Source organism: Dichomitus squalens (assembly GCF_000275845.1).
Source record: "Dichomitus squalens LYAD-421 SS1 unplaced genomic scaffold DICSQscaffold_23, whole genome shotgun sequence".
Lineage (NCBI taxonomy): Eukaryota > Fungi > Basidiomycota > Agaricomycetes > Polyporales > Polyporaceae > Dichomitus > Dichomitus squalens.
Genome location: NW_006766905.1, coordinates 214,364 through 229,246, shown reverse-complemented (window position 1 = coordinate 229,246; position 14,883 = coordinate 214,364). Strand labels below are relative to the sequence as shown.

Here is a 14,883-nt window from a genome sequence, read left to right as displayed (position 1 = left end):
CATAATTACCAAAGTTGGTATCTCGTAGGACCGGGAGGTCCCGGGACAGCCGCGACTTCAATCACTTCGAGATGCGTGGCTGCCATGGTATGGCCTGGTAATTCCTGGATGGATGTGTTGACTCCTCACGAGTCATGCCTTGAGCACAGCGGTAATCCTCATAATATCAAAGGCAGCAGTCACCCTCGGCACAGAACAGCCTGGGAATGTGCGCTACAATGCTGCTGGCGAGCAAGATTATAGACTCTCGTGTATCCTGCTTTCTGTCTTAATGGCTTTAGCAGCTGTGTTCGAACCACATCACATATGCAGTCTTCAAGGTAATCCAACACAGTTACTGAACTGTTGAACAATGTGTCGCTCTATTTAGTCGAATAGATAAGCCTACAGGTTCACACTGGATTACTGGTGTTGACTATTTCTGACATGCATACTCAGTGATTCCGTCGTGGCCTTCAGACATTTTTTGGCAGCTCACACCTCCTCAGGGAGATATGTTGAACTTATGCATACATGGTGTTATGTTCTGTGCATGTATACCATGTTGTTACTACACTAGGAACGATGATGCCCAGTTCGCTGTCGGCGCATGCAATGTCTTGCCATATCTGGAATGTGAGCTTGCAAGTCAAGCTGTGGCTGGGGCCTGGCCAGGGAGTTGGCGCCCAGCTAGCCGGATCTCGGCTTAGCTTGCTCCGGCTTGGTGATCCAGCGCGATCCAGCTCGTCAGCTTAGCTTAGCTTAGCTGGCTTGGCGGCAACACTAGGTCCAAGAGGGTCGCGATGTGCGCGACCTCCGTCGCGATGTAGCCCGTCCAGTAGAGGTGCGTGAGGTTGTGCAGGACTGGCAAGCGGCTGTTCAGCCAGCGCGACGAGCACGCTATGGTATGCAGTGAGGAGAAGGGCTTCTTGTCCAAACGATCCTCAACGCCTGGGAGGTTCGGCGGGTAGGTGAAGCCTAGGTCGAGCTCTACAAGGTCTTCGTGTGCTGTTAGGAAGTTGAAGAAGACCTCGTCCGAGTTGATATTCATGTTGCACGTAAAGCTGCGCAAGTGAGGGAGGCGTATATGCAAGATGTCGTCGCAGCTTGCCATCCTTGCTACTGTCATCTTGAGTGTCATCGTGCGTAAGTTCTGGAGGGTACCGATGAGATATGGCAGCAGGGCCGGGACACGGTTGTCGCCGAGCGGTTTTATTTGCAGGATGTGGATATCGATCACCAGACTAGCGCGTCGGATGCAGGAGGCGATGGATTGGCTGAATTTTGGAACGTCTATATTCCACGTTAAAGTGACGGAGTGATAGAGGAGGCTTTCTGCGATTTCGCTCAGTGGGCGATTCACGAGCATCATCTTCGCTTGTGTTCCTCTTGAAGCACTCCGAAGGACTTGGATCCATAGCTCAATGGGGAGTCCAAGGTCGGTGACCGGGGTCGTATGCGGTGACATGGAATTACTTGCATTTTCCGCTGAATATGAACCAATTAGCTGGGGAAGGCTTTGGAGGCCTTGGTAGCATTCACAAGCTTTCCAATCAGAGACTGCGCGCCTGTCACATTGTTCGACATCTGAACCGAGTTTGTTCCTTCCCATGAGGTACGCTAGCAGATGAGTGGCCATGACGGCTACAAACAACACAACAGTTAGTACCTCCACAGTGGTCGCAACGAAGTTGTGGCAACCCGAGTACCGCCTTCTTTCGCTAGCGCCGATACGATTTGACTTGGCAGATTACATGTAACGAGATCATTGCAGCGACTCGCACACCCCCTCGTCACGATGTATGCACTTATCATGTCGTCTGAGCTGAGCTGAGCTGAGTATTCTTGACAGAGTTGATCCTCGTCTGCTCGAGTCTCTCTCGGGAATTCTATCATTGAGCCATCATGAGGGATTGGTGATGGAATGACTTGGATATTGACACTGATACATGCCATTGCCATACACGAATGAGACTAATTGCGAGCTGGGCACTGGCTTTGCCTCATACTTAGCTTGCTAGAAATGGTCCATAGACTCATCTAGTTCTTTGTTTCTGGTGCAGCTCTTTACTTGCACTTGATTTCCTCGGAGTCGTCGAATGTTTTGACCTCAGACTCACAGTAGTAAGACGGGTACACAGAGATTAGCAGCGATGGAGCGAGCCATCTGGATCAGCCAGATGTCGCTGGGGTAGCAGCAAGAGACAAAGCCTGGCCTACAGCAGCTGGTGCCACATCGAGATCAGCTCAGCGTTTGCGGCGAGTAGTCTCGGGTTACACAAGTCGGAGCTTAATGGCTTAGCGCCTTAAGACACTTAGCTCTCCCACGCCATATCTTCGAGTTGCTCACCCTCAACTCTGTTAGAATGAGAGAAGACAAGCATAGACGAGGGCCCAGCGGCACCTCAGAACTCAGACACAGACAGGGGATTTGGGCTCAAACCGAAGGCTTCGTAGCGACGGACTAGGGATTGTACAGTGACGTGGCTACGGCATCGTACTGCTAACATTTGTCCGTGTTTGTCCGTCCGACGCAATTAAGCGCCGACGCTACCAAACTCCGTACAGCGTGTCAATGATGGAGCAGAGCAGAGTGAGAGACCAGTTGGAGCGTGTACAGACATTGTGACAGAGGCCGACGCGTGCGATGACGGTGCAGAACGTATTTGCATTCGCCCATCTTAATCGTCTTAATGCGTCTTAATTGAGCATCTTAATTCTTACGTCTTATACGATCTTAAAGCCATCTTAAGCGCCTTAATGCCCTTAGAGGCGATTTTAAGGGGCATCAAGTGATTCCCATGTTTCCTGATCGGCGTTATGTATGTGCATAAATCTCCGCGATGAGGCTCGAGGTGTAGTATATGTAACACAGCACTTCCACACAGCACTAGACTTGAAAATCAATATCATGAGGGCTCCCTGGACGCCAAAAGTTTTAGGTGAATGTGACACTCCTACACTTCTTTCCAATAATTGTCCCACACCATCCCATCGGCGTTCAGAACTATCCGCGCCTGGGCGTCACTATGCGTGTGGGACTCGTAAGCCGTAATCGTGTCTGTGCATACGATCTGCTCGATATAGTGGCCCCAGTCCTTCGAAAGCTTCACTGTTGCTCTTTTCCAAAACCGCTGGTAGCCCATGGTCACCGACCGACTCTGTGGGTCATGCATCGGGGCTGAAATAGACATTTTTGGCCGCGAGAACGCCAACACGAGGGTGATGAGGGGCACGTCCGGATGTCGCGCTGATTGCGGGCGCAATAGGCGATAATCAACAGCTTGGACCCTCAGGTACCTATTGTCATCCTAGATGAGATCGAAAGTATTCAGGTCATCTCTACCAAGGTATCTCAACCAATGCAACGCACCTGACCCATGTCAATCTGGAGGAAACGGAGACGAGGGAACCTTGTTGCGACATCATACAAGGACATGCTCGCGAAGTCATTGTTCACGGCATATGTAGTGATAGGTATGTAAACGCTTCCAAGGCGCAAGCTCACGATTTGAGGACCGAGTTGCTCAGCCACACGGATAAGTTGGGAGCTCGAACACGAGACTATGTGTAGTCGTGTGAGACTGGTCACGATAGGGGAGAGATGGGCGAGCAGGCGAGATGTGCATGTGAGAGAACGTATCGGGGGGTACCGGAAACGGGATAGATCGCTACCTGAGAGAAGCTGCATACTCCCAAGATCGAGATGCTGGAGGTGGGAGTGAGACTCGAGGAAATTCAGGAAGCAGTCGTTGAGGGGCAACGGCGACATGATAGAGAAACTGGATAGCGATGGGAAGTGAACGCCCAAGATTGCCTGAAGGATCGACATGTGGTCCTGAGGTAGTCTGGCTTCGAAGAGCACAAGGGTCAGCCGTCGCAAATTGTGGAATTCCCGCAGGAGCGATGGAATGCGATCAAGGTCGGCACGGTCCTCGAGGGATGAGATATGGATACCCGTAACGATCGCCGCTCTGCGTCGACAGGCATGGATGGACTGGTAGAAGAGATGAAACGAACCCCTCGTCCTGAGAATGACGTTGCGGTAAAGAAGACGTTCGGCTTCTTGACCGAGAGCACGGTTGACCAGAATAAGGTTTCCTAGACAGATTCCATCCGTATATCCGAAGACCTCGGCCCAAAGTTCGAGCGGCAATGGCATGCAGCGCTCATGATGACTAATTTCCGGCCTGGCTGGAGAGGATGACAATGGCGGGGGAGTAGGAGGCGATGACGGGTGTAAAGGAGAGACACCAGGAGATGGCGAAGGCCCCGTTGGATGAGCTGAAGTATAGGGAGACAGCTCCGAGGAGGAAGCTGATGAAGAGGCATACGAGGAAGATGACGAGTAGCTCGAAGGCGAAGGCGAAGACGAAGGAGGTAAAGGCAAAGATGCTGGAAGCGATGTGTGTTCCAACAACGGTCCTACGGTGTGGTCAGCACGTCGCTAGCATCAAGAAAGGCGCGCACTTACGAGACCTTTCGCCGTTCTCAACTACTATAGACACTCCTGGCTTGCGTTCGATCGATCCTTGAGGGATCTTGACCTTTGGAGATTGAGACTTTCTTCGCTTTAGGAAGGAAAAAGGTAAGCATGTCGGCATATCAGTATATCGCTTGTGAGAGGAAAGTTCGGGAGATACAATGAAGCACGGAGGCAACAGCCCTTGGGTCGCTGGAAATTAAGTATCTCAAAGTTTCAAGGCAATCCGACTGTGGAGATGGCCCCGGGATACCGGAGCGCCCTGACTGACAACTGTGAGAGCCTATCACAACGTGTCAACCGAGCTCACGATACAAAGTTGACAACGATCAGTGGACATGCAGTGGGTGAGGAAACAGTAGAAGTCTCTTAATACATACCTGGTTACCGCGCGCGCGATCCCGCCTCAGGAGGTTCATCTACCTGCCTACCAAGTTTGAAGGTCCAAACTCCATTGGGGCAGGAGCGCGCCCGTGATGAGTAGGAATAGGTTAAGAGGGTTCTACTGTAAGCGAAACGAGGTCCATCTCATATCAAGAATAAGCCGACTGGAATGAGATGAATCAAGAACACTGGTACACATTGGTGGCAGTACATAGGAGTAGGACCGCAGGCGTAGTATTGACGACAAGATAGCGCCTGAGGCCTAGCATTCGGGGATTGCCGAACAGTCACGATGCCATCTCGTTTGAGCTTCGCCTTGTTGAGCCAACCTTCCGGCGACGCATCGCAGCCAAGACATATACATATCTGAGTCTTGTAAGTGAGGTTGTTCCTTATAGGAGGATAGCTACTGAGTAAGCGTCTGCTCATCAATGTTACAGGCCATTACCTGCCGCCGCAATCTTGAAGAGACCCAGATGACTCGCGGTGTCGCCCGGTCCATCCCTGCGGTCAGCCCCCGCCGCAAGCCGCTAGCTCTCAAGTATGCTGTACACTCATCTTGTCATCCTCCTCTTGTTCTGCTTGCTTGAGCCTGAGGATCCTCTGACTCACCCTCCGTTCTTCGGCATGCCTACGCGACAATTCCCTGAAGACGTCATCCAAAGCTTGTCTCGTTTAATCTTCGCTTGCGTCCTTCCTGGACATACAACTCTACAGCTCTGTGATCCTGAATCTGGGGACATCTGCGACTATCAGCTTGTGAAGTACTCACCTGCTCAGGTCTCTGAGGAAATCTTACCGTCTTCGGCTCTGAACAAGATCTCGCTTTCACTGGCTATGTTGGACGACCTTGTGGATGGGTTGCAATCTGCTATCAGGAACAACTGTGACACTGCAGACTTTGATTCAGTAAGGCCGATTGGGCGAACCCAAACTCCTGCCAAGACCATCTCCACCGTGGCCCACTTGAGCGACTCACTCTTCACCTCCGACGATCTCGATACATCCAGGCCGCTTTCTGAACTATGCCGCACTATGTTCTATAGCGACCCGAGCAAAGGTCAATGTGCTATCTCCCCTCTTCCCCCAATCTCTCCGACGCCCCACCGATATAGTTCTACTCTCTGGCTGAACGACGAGTCCACCCCTTCCGATGCCGACCCCTCAACCACCTCGATCACGGGTACTATCGCTACAATAGACGAAGAACGGGATGAGGTGGAAGACTCCTGGTCCACCTATGAGTCAGCTGACGCCTTCTTGGACTGTAGCCCGGTCTCGGCGATGTTGGAGATCTCGTCTTCCGCATTGTGTGGTCTAGCACACCTTCCTAGTGACAGCGACATATTCGCTCCCGACCATGGCACGTCGTCCTCTGGCAATGATCGTCAAAGCAACTTCTCGGCGAGAGGCTCCACTGGTAGCGCCTCATCAAGCGACTCTTCCTTCGGGTCTCTTAGGGTCAATGCGTTCGTGAGCTCATTCAAACATCCCAGCGACTTCCGCATAATCCATTCTCCCAATCCTGCTGCAACGTCCACCCCCATGAGGACCGCCATGCGTCGCGCCCTCGCTGTCATGGTCATGCATCGCGACAGCCCCCAAGCACGTCCGCCGGCCGCCCAGCCGAGGGAAAGGAGTCGCGATGCGTCCTCTCCATTGTCTCGCTCCGAACTTATCAGCCTGCCTCCGCAGAAGGCGGCGGAGCGGATCATGGCGACTGTGAAGGCGCGCGAAGAAGAACGCACCCGCGCGTGGGCGGCGATGGAGGAGAGGTCTAGGCAGTTTTGATCGCACGCTTCACCTGTATCGACTTGGGAGTCCGTATGCGGTACCTCTGTTACCAGTTCGTACATCCGAGGCGAGATTCCCCGAGTCCACTAGTTGAGTTTGAATGGCCTTTCACCGTCGTGTCCAGAGTACGGGTAATTATCGATATCATGTTTGCACGGTCTTGAGAGTGTCAGAGCGGTTGCACTACTTGTAAGCGACTCATCGGACAAAAGGATTGATTTTTTTGACTGATGTGAGGTCTGTTCATCATGGAGTCATGGTTGTCAAAATCCTCCTTGTGAAGGTCCATCCAAAACTGCTCCTTATGCCCGCTTCAAGTTCTCTTCCCTGCAATCGGAATCATTCGGCCGACAGAAATTAGAATCCAAAAACCAAGCCCAGAGCTTTTGGGCGTCTAATTAGGTTTGTCTGCGTTTCCCGCACATACAGTAAGTACCGCAACTGCATGGACCGGTTGTCGTTGCCGCCTACTATGGCCTGACACATTCTTACAGGTCATGTAGTGCCCTCGACACCAACACCGATATCGGTGTTGGCTTTGCTCATTCAACATTCCCAGCCGTCCTAGTATTAGTACTGCAGACAGCTATACCCGATACTCAAGCGTGTCATTGCCGACTTTCCGTCCTGCCAAACGCAACGCACTGGGTAGCTTCATGAGAGAGCAGACGGTTCCGCTCGCGCACTATGTCGTAATTTTTCCATGTTTATCGGCAAAGAGAGGTACATAAGTAAGTCCCTATCCTTCTTACTACGCGTTCGAGCGTTCAACTATATCTCCCGCTCGGCGTTGATCTCAAATCGCGGCGATAAGCGCCATTGGTACCCTCCTCTACGCAGCCGCCTCCACTTCTGCTGACCATGTTATCAGCAAAATCCCAGGTACTCCATATGGCCGTGTGATGGGATGGCCTCGATGGCAAGGAGAAGCGCTCTTGTAGCTTCGTCGCCTTGTGGACCTTCACCAGGTGAGCAACGGCAAGGCGTCGAGACATCTCCACGCGGCCCGTCCTGAAGGACAATCCGGTCCTACAGATGGGCGGTGTTCCGATATATGACACCCCTCTTCCACCGAGGAATTCCAGGCGCAACCTTGCTCCTACTTCACTTCTCCGTGAGACTGTTGCGCCATTTGAGAAGGCAGGTTTTCCCGCTATCTGTAGTGTCCTCATGACCTTCGTGACGGTAGGGTCCGTTAATCACTGAATTCGCTGTAGGTATGCGGAGAGCCGCACCTCATCCCTTGCAGGTATTAAAGTCATGAGTTGTGGCAGTCAGCCTCCGCCATACCTCAGAAAGTCTTTGCGTGATGTCATCAGCTCTGAGACTACTGCTCGGCATCCTGGTGCTCTGCGCGACGGGGGCTGTCTCTCGGTTCTCGGGAAGCGCCATGGAAGGTATGGAGACGGCAGAGACTATTCAACGTGAACAGCTGGATCGCCTACGCGACTTTTTGGGACCTATTCAGCCTCCCCAGCCCGACCCTGCCACTGGAAACATAGCAAAGCGGGAGGCTCCAATCAGTTTTGCTAATCCGAAGGCGAAGGAACTCTTCGTTGACGGGACGAGGATCCCCGACGGTCAGTCGCAGGATGCATTCCTCAGTTTCTGTTCTCTTTCGCTAAATACCCTTTGCCTGCTCAGTCAACTTCGACGCGGGCCCATCATGGTCAGGCTTGATGCCTATATCTGGTGCTAAGAATGAGACCCGCAAGCTATTCTTCTGGTACGTCAGCATGAACACGAAGAGTCATACCGTTATTCACTGACTCACGCCGTCCCAGGTTCTGGCCTACTAATAACATCTCGAACGTGAACGATCTCCTCTTCTGGACGAATGGTGGGTGCCAACTGGCGCTGCTTCAAAATGATGACATACGTTGATATCGCACTACTTACGCTCCCAGGTGGACCCGGCTGTTCGTCTCTTGAAGGGTTCTTGCAGGAGAATGGTCCTATCTGTATGTATTGCTTATACTATCATCTCGGGGAGGCGTAAATCGACAATCTGCAGCTTGGTCATGGGGTCAGGCAGAACCGACGCCGTAGGTTTCCACATGATTCCATGGCTAGACTCGCGAGGTACTCACAGATAATGAACAAGAAATCCTTGGAGCTGGACGAACCTAACGAACGTCCTTTGGGTGGAGCAACCCGTTGGCGTATGTAACACTGGTTTATCGAATTTGTCGTGTGCTAATCTCGATGCAGACTGGCTTCTCGCAAGGTGAACCAAACATCAGCAATGACGATGAGCTGGCGGCCGAAGTCGCCGGATTCCTTGAGCAGTTCCTGGAAGTCTTTAGCGAACTAAAGGGAAGCAACTTTTGGGTCAGCGGAGAGAGCGTGAGTAGCAAAGCAACAAGAGCGGTCTTGTCCAACTGACTCGCCAATTCGATCAGTACGCAGGATTTTGTGAGTCTCCTCGGATGAGTATTGCTCCCCCCATCACTAAGGCAACCCAATAGACGTTCCCTATATCGCTAATTTCCTCTATGAACACCCGAATCCGGATCTCCACCTCAAGGGCATCTGGATTGCCGATCCATCGCTCAGTTGGAATCTTGTGCAGCAAGAAATACCCGCCCTTCGCTTTGCACAGGTCAGTATTTGCTGTCTCGCCTTATCATATGCAGACATCGCCCGAGTACTGACGGTTTGACGTAGGCGAACAAGAATGTCTTCCCCTTCAACTCGACGTTTTGGGCTCAACTGCAAAACATCTCTGACTCCTGCGGCTATACTGACTACCTCGACGACTTCGTGACCTACCCACCTGCTGGACAGCTGCCTTTGCCTGTCGGGGCGACGTTCGACAACGTCACTCGGGCTGTCGGCGTGAAGCCCGAGTGTAGGATACATAGTCCGATACAGCGAGCAGTCGGGATGTAGGTGATCCTTCTCACCCTCTGATACCTACTATATCAAATCGCTTCGCAGTATCAATCCAGTGTTCGATGTCTACCGCGTGACCGACACATTCCCGAACCTCTGTAACGTGCCCTATCTCCCTACCCCTCGGCTACCGTTGACATATATTCCTAGGGAGCGTGCTCGGGTTCCCGCGGTCGACCCAGAAGTTTGTATACTTCAACCGGTAAGTCGTAGCATGAACTTCCGTCCGAGACCACTGCTAATCATCTCTTCCAGTACCGATGTGCGTACGCGATACAACCACTCTGGTATTAGCGTGGACACTCACACTTCACCAGGTCCAAGACGCCATCCACGCACCTCACGTCAACTGGGTCGCTTGCGGCGGCCCCGTCTACATCGACCCGACGACCGGCGCCCCAGGGAACGACCAGAGCGTCGCGTCCACCCTCAGCGTCCTCCCCAACGTCATCGAGAAGAGCGAGAGGGTCGCGATCGTGCACGGTCTCGCGGTGTGTGCGTTTCGCCCGTGCGGAACCCAGAAGTTGATTGCGCTCCGCACCAGGACTTCATCCTCGTCGCTGAAGGGACGCGGATCGCCATCCAGTACGTTGCGCTTGTCCGGCTCGGGGCCGCGCGAGACGCCGATCTCCCTTTGACTCTCGTAGGAACATGACCTGGAACGGACTCCAAGGCTTCCAAACGCCTATCGAGGACGAGAGCTTCCTCGTGGACGACATGGGCGTCTTCGGCAACATGCACACCGAGCGTGGTCTGACTTGTGCGTGTCCTTCCGAGTCTGTCACACGGGTGCCCCGCGAATCTAACAGGTGGACGTGCACAGTTGTCGAATTCTACTACAGCGGACACATGACGCCCCGTGAGTCGGGATCCGACTCGCACCAGATTTACGCTCATCGTCCGTGTTACGCTTCGACCAGAGTTCGTTCCGTGGGCCGCCTTCCAGACGATCGCTTACGTTCTGGGAAAGCGCGACTCGCCCTCCGCTTGAAGAGAGAGCCACAGGAAGATGAGCACCGTATCCGTGCTGAATGACGCGAGGCTGTGTCAAGGAAGGTCTTCTCGAAAACGGCATTCCTATCTGCGAGTATTCGTCGATGAATCGAGAAATGCACACATGTTACGCTCGATGGGCGATTCCATTAACAGGCGGAATCGCGGGCAACGCATGCTCAGCAACGTTCAGGCTTAGCGAACACGTACGCGATGTCGAGCTGGAAAGTCGTTTGCACCTCCCAACGTTAGGTCGAATCCGTCAAGTACACTAGACTACAACAGGTGGCAAGGGTATAGAATTAATCGAAGGCTATACACTAACATACGCCCCGAGGCGTCCAAACAGCTGACCCAAATAGCGTTATCCCGATAACAATAAGAATATCCAAAACAACACAACGAGGAAAACACTACAGCTTCCGCACCGAAAACCTCCTCCGCAGATACCACACCCCTCCAACGCACAGCGCAGCACCCACGACGCCCGAAATCACCCCGGCCACGATAACAGTGCCGTTCCTCGAGACCGGGGTGCTCCCGCTCGGCCCAGCTCCCGCAGGGCTCGACGGCGGCGCGAAGCTGATCAGCACGGCCTCCGAGGCGGGCAGCGCGAGCGGCTTCCCCGACAGCAGGAACCCGTCCACGGCCTCCGTCGGCGAGTCCGGGAGCGCGTCTGGCGTCTCGTACGACCGCCGGCCGAACGTGAGGTTCGCCTTGTCGTCGGCGTACCTGAGCAGCAGGTGCTCCGCGCTGACGGTCTGGCCGTTGAGCAGCTGGGCGAGGGACGGCGAGTCCGCGGGGGAGATAAAGTCGATGCGGATGTTGACGGAGGGACGGGCCCCGCGCGTGTTCGATAGATACGGCTGGAGGTTGACGAAGGCGACGCGGGCGAGGTGGCCTTGCTCGTATACCGCGTAGCCTGTGACGTACGTGTGGTTGACGTCGAGCTCTACGAACTCCGAGGAACCTGTGTTGCCGATGAAGGAGTTGATGAACAGCCCGCCGTAGTATATAGGCATCACGCGCGGAGGTGTCGGCGGGTTGACAGAGGAGCCGTCGTCGATAGAGCGATTCAGTGACACAGGCTGGAACTGAGTGGACAGTCGACGGTGTCAATGACAGACGACTCAGAGGCCAACCTCGAATTAACGGGGGGACGTACGAAGTTATACTTGTAGCCAACCCCTTCGTGGAAATACGCCTCCTTGATGCCCAGCGTCGCCGCATGGAGGGTGTAATCGACAACCCACAGCGCAGCCCCAGCCGAGTCACTTACTCCAGGGGCACCGTGGCACGCGATACTATTCGTCTCGCTGCGCAGGACAGGGTCAGCATGCGATCCACCAGCCACCAGTAGAATCCAGAGCTGCCACATGCTGGTACGAACCCGAGAACATAGTCGAGCCCCTGCGCCCGCGTCGCCTTGATGTCAGGCTCAAAGACCGACAAGTTGCCACGGATAGCCGTCTTGTTCATGAACGAGTTGAGCGGAAAATTCCCGCCTTTGCAGGATTGGCCCGAATAGTGGTGCTGGGAGATGCTGCACGCGGCCAGCTTCATTAGCGCCCATTCCATGAAGAACTCGGGGTGACGTACGTGGAGATCGCCTTCCCACCCGTGCTGTTCAGGATGCCAAGGTTGAATATCTCGCGGGGCGTGAAGCCTTGGTTAGCGAATGCAGCACCCTGGATCGTGAACAACCCGCTCCGCCCGCGGATCCCAAGGGCCTGCACCACCGGGTCCGCGTTCGCCTGCCACTCGGAAACATACTCTTTGACCGAGTAGTTGGAAGGTCGCAAGTTATTGTGGGCGTACAGGTCGGGCTCGTTTCCGATCTCGATGCGGTCAAGGATAATGTCCGACGCTATCACAGCGGGATCGCTAAAGGAGCCGGTGATCGCCCTCGCCATGTTGATGGCGTTCGTGACGTTGTTCGCGGCCAAGTTTACGCCCCAAGTTATGCGCGTACCTGGAGGAAGATACTTGGAGAGGTTGTAGAAGTTGTTGCCTACAACGATGCGTGTCGCTTCGGGATAGGGGTTTACAGAGTTGGGTGTGGGAAAGGAGTCCTCGTTCAGGCTCTCTGTCGGGGCCCAAAAGGTACGATCTGCCGAGTTCGCACCGACGCGGATGCTTGGGGGGCTCCCAGTGAGCTCGGCGTAGTTCCAGAGCGCATTGAAGGTGAAGTTGTTGCGAGCGTCGACTCCTGTCCAGTCAGGCCAGCGATCCTGCTCTATTGAAAAAGAGACGAGAGTAGTGGACAGTGGCTGGGCGTTGTCAGGTAGAGCAGCCGGGACGGTGATGTTCAACGCAGAGACATAGGTGGCAACTAGAGGGAGGACGACGGCAGCGAGCAGACGGCGCGAGGACGGAGAGGAGTAGGGCATGCGTGGTGGAAGGAGGATCGGAGCCTTGCTGAGAGCGGCGCCAACCTTATACCAGACGGGGTGATGTCAACTATCGGCCGCGGGGGCTATCAAGCAAGAGATGTTCGAGGGGTGGAATCGGCCGCAGGGCAGATACGCCATGCACGCCAAGAGCCAGATCAGACCTGTCAAACACCGCTTTCAGCTCCGTGCTTCTCAACCTTCCCTCATAGCTTCCTCACCGAATCCATCGACAGACGTGAAGAATGGGTGCGCACGGCATCTCTTCATAACCGGATCCGCCGATCGTCGAAGCACTGGTATGACCAAACCGCTGTAGACGACCTGCGCAGGCTGTAGCCTCTGGCCGGATCGTGCTTCGACACTGACCTCAGTGAGAACATTGCATGGGAACTTGTGTACAAGTTACGCGGCTGCACCGTTGGGTCTCACGCACCACCGACTCGAACCTCGGCGCCGATTCGATGTACCATCCACTTCAAAGCGTTCTGTCAAACTTGGGTGCCACCTATTCAAAGCCCTGTCAAAGAAGCCTACTCACCAAAATTTAAATGAAACCAGACGAGTGCTGGGAACGCCCGCGCTCCGACTCCGTTCCCTCTGTCCCGATCCGCGTAATATTGACGTGCACGCCGCATTCCATACGACGACCATCTCATTAATGCCGTCCGAACTGCCTCCGATGTCCCAACGATGTCGTCCGCCAAGTAGATAAGACACTGAAAAGAAGCAACCTCCGAACCTGCTGCAGCACCCTCATCAGACGGATCCTGATCCTCGCTCTCTTCTCTGAGCCACCCACTCGATCCTGCTCTCACGACCAGATGGTGAATGTGCACCTTGTGAAAACCGTGATTGCTTAAACATCTAGCCCCCGCGTTACAACATCTCCGATAAGGAGAGCGTGGCAGTCCGGAACCATTCGTCGGAGCCGCGAGAACTATACGGACGTTGGCGCATGACCGCTTGCATACGAAGAACAAGCCATGCATCACGAACGTAGAAGATCAGCGAAACATGACGCAAGGGTACGTTCCCACCTCGGCGTGAGGTCGTTTTGGGGGGTCCGCTTGGCATGACACGCTCGACCATTCGCTGATACGGGTGGCCATGAGCATATCTTGCAGCACGAGCGAGAACGAGAGGGTGACGAGCCTGTGCAACTTCGTTCCGCGCCAGCCTGCGGGCGCCGTTCTCCCGACGCAGCATATACCCACCGGAGAGAGCAGCGTCCGCACGCTCGGCGCGGAAGGACAACCAACACAGATGAAGGAAACCGGGAGAGACCGCGATGTCAGCCAGATCACGATGCAGACGCAGTTGCGGGGAAGGAGAATGGTCCTATTAGTGCATAGATGAAAGCTGATGAACACAACAGACAGAAGCTACTTGCGAGATACGTACGAAAGCGAGCCCTGAGGTTGCCACCCAGGCAAATACACCCTTCCGTCACTGCTACAACACTCGTTCCACGAGATGGCCTCGGTGAGCCTGACTGCCCGCGATAATCCTGAGTATCGTGCGAGGCCCAGGAACGCGAAGCGGGCACTCATTGTTTCTGCTTCCGCCATCCTGGTCAGAGGGCAAGAACCAGAACAATGGCAGCTCCACACTCATACGCATTGACAAGTGAAGCAAGTCCGACAAGGCTGGTTTCAAGCATCGAAGATGCCCTTGCCGATGAGGTCGACGAAGACGACGACTCCGGCGAGGATGGCGATATGTCCCAAGATGGAGGACCGGGGAGCCGCCGGTCGCGCGAACAGCGGGGCGACGCCACAAGCCGCTGACGTAAGCGACGGGGGTTCGATCGCGCTGCACGACACGAGCCTTCACTAGCTTGCAATTGAAGGACCTCTGGGTTTGCCAGAACTTCGAGTCGGGCATTGCAAGGTCGGGAATGAAATATCGACGTGTCGCTCTTTGTCCCCGTCTACTGCGGGATTCGCGAGCATGCATCATGCT

General features: G+C 54.4%; 5 protein-coding genes across 5 annotated transcripts; 2 read left to right on the top strand and 3 right to left on the bottom strand.

The window, feature by feature from the left end:
- Window positions 1-736: 736 nt before the first annotated feature.
- Window positions 737-1,447, bottom strand: DICSQDRAFT_171501 (uncharacterized protein; the record flags this gene model as incomplete). Its single annotated transcript, XM_007367165.1, has 1 exon — window positions 737-1,447. The coding sequence occupies one exon, from the start codon at window positions 1,445-1,447 to the stop codon at window positions 737-739; it is 711 nt and encodes a 236-aa protein (XP_007367227.1).
- A 2,710-nt stretch (window positions 1,448-4,157) lies between these two features.
- On the bottom strand, window positions 4,158-4,583 carry DICSQDRAFT_171500 (uncharacterized protein; the record flags this gene model as incomplete). Its single annotated transcript, XM_007367164.1, has 2 exons — window positions 4,158-4,404; window positions 4,450-4,583. The coding sequence occupies 2 exons, from the start codon at window positions 4,581-4,583 to the stop codon at window positions 4,158-4,160; spliced, it is 381 nt and encodes a 126-aa protein (XP_007367226.1).
- Window positions 4,584-5,389: 806 nt separating this feature from the next.
- DICSQDRAFT_171499 (uncharacterized protein) lies at window positions 5,390-6,637 on the top strand (the record flags this gene model as incomplete). The annotated part of the gene is made up of 1 exon (XM_007367163.1): window positions 5,390-6,637. The coding sequence occupies one exon, from the start codon at window positions 5,390-5,392 to the stop codon at window positions 6,635-6,637; it is 1,248 nt and encodes a 415-aa protein (XP_007367225.1).
- Window positions 6,638-8,030: 1,393 nt separating this feature from the next.
- DICSQDRAFT_181585 (alpha/beta-hydrolase) lies at window positions 8,031-10,526 on the top strand (the record flags this gene model as incomplete). The annotated part of the gene is made up of 18 exons (XM_007367162.1): window positions 8,031-8,220; window positions 8,285-8,366; window positions 8,425-8,480; window positions 8,548-8,601; window positions 8,655-8,685; window positions 8,745-8,802; window positions 8,852-8,986; window positions 9,043-9,055; window positions 9,109-9,242; window positions 9,308-9,528; window positions 9,581-9,633; window positions 9,686-9,737; window positions 9,791-9,797; window positions 9,853-10,026; window positions 10,080-10,120; window positions 10,183-10,295; window positions 10,359-10,394; window positions 10,456-10,526. The coding sequence occupies 18 exons, from the start codon at window positions 8,031-8,033 to the stop codon at window positions 10,524-10,526; spliced, it is 1,521 nt and encodes a 506-aa protein (XP_007367224.1).
- A 300-nt stretch (window positions 10,527-10,826) lies between these two features.
- Window positions 10,827-14,636, bottom strand: DICSQDRAFT_88472 (uncharacterized protein). The gene is made up of 8 exons (XM_007367161.1): window positions 14,323-14,636; window positions 13,721-14,259; window positions 13,460-13,663; window positions 13,140-13,406; window positions 12,128-13,082; window positions 11,919-12,071; window positions 11,694-11,844; window positions 10,827-11,622 (listed from the first exon to the last, which is right to left on the bottom strand). The coding sequence occupies exons 5-8, from the start codon at window positions 12,916-12,918 to the stop codon at window positions 10,942-10,944; spliced, it is 1,776 nt and encodes a 591-aa protein (XP_007367223.1). The 5' UTR covers window positions 12,919-13,082; window positions 13,140-13,406; window positions 13,460-13,663; window positions 13,721-14,259; window positions 14,323-14,636; the 3' UTR covers window positions 10,827-10,941.
- Window positions 14,637-14,883: the final 247 nt, after the last annotated feature.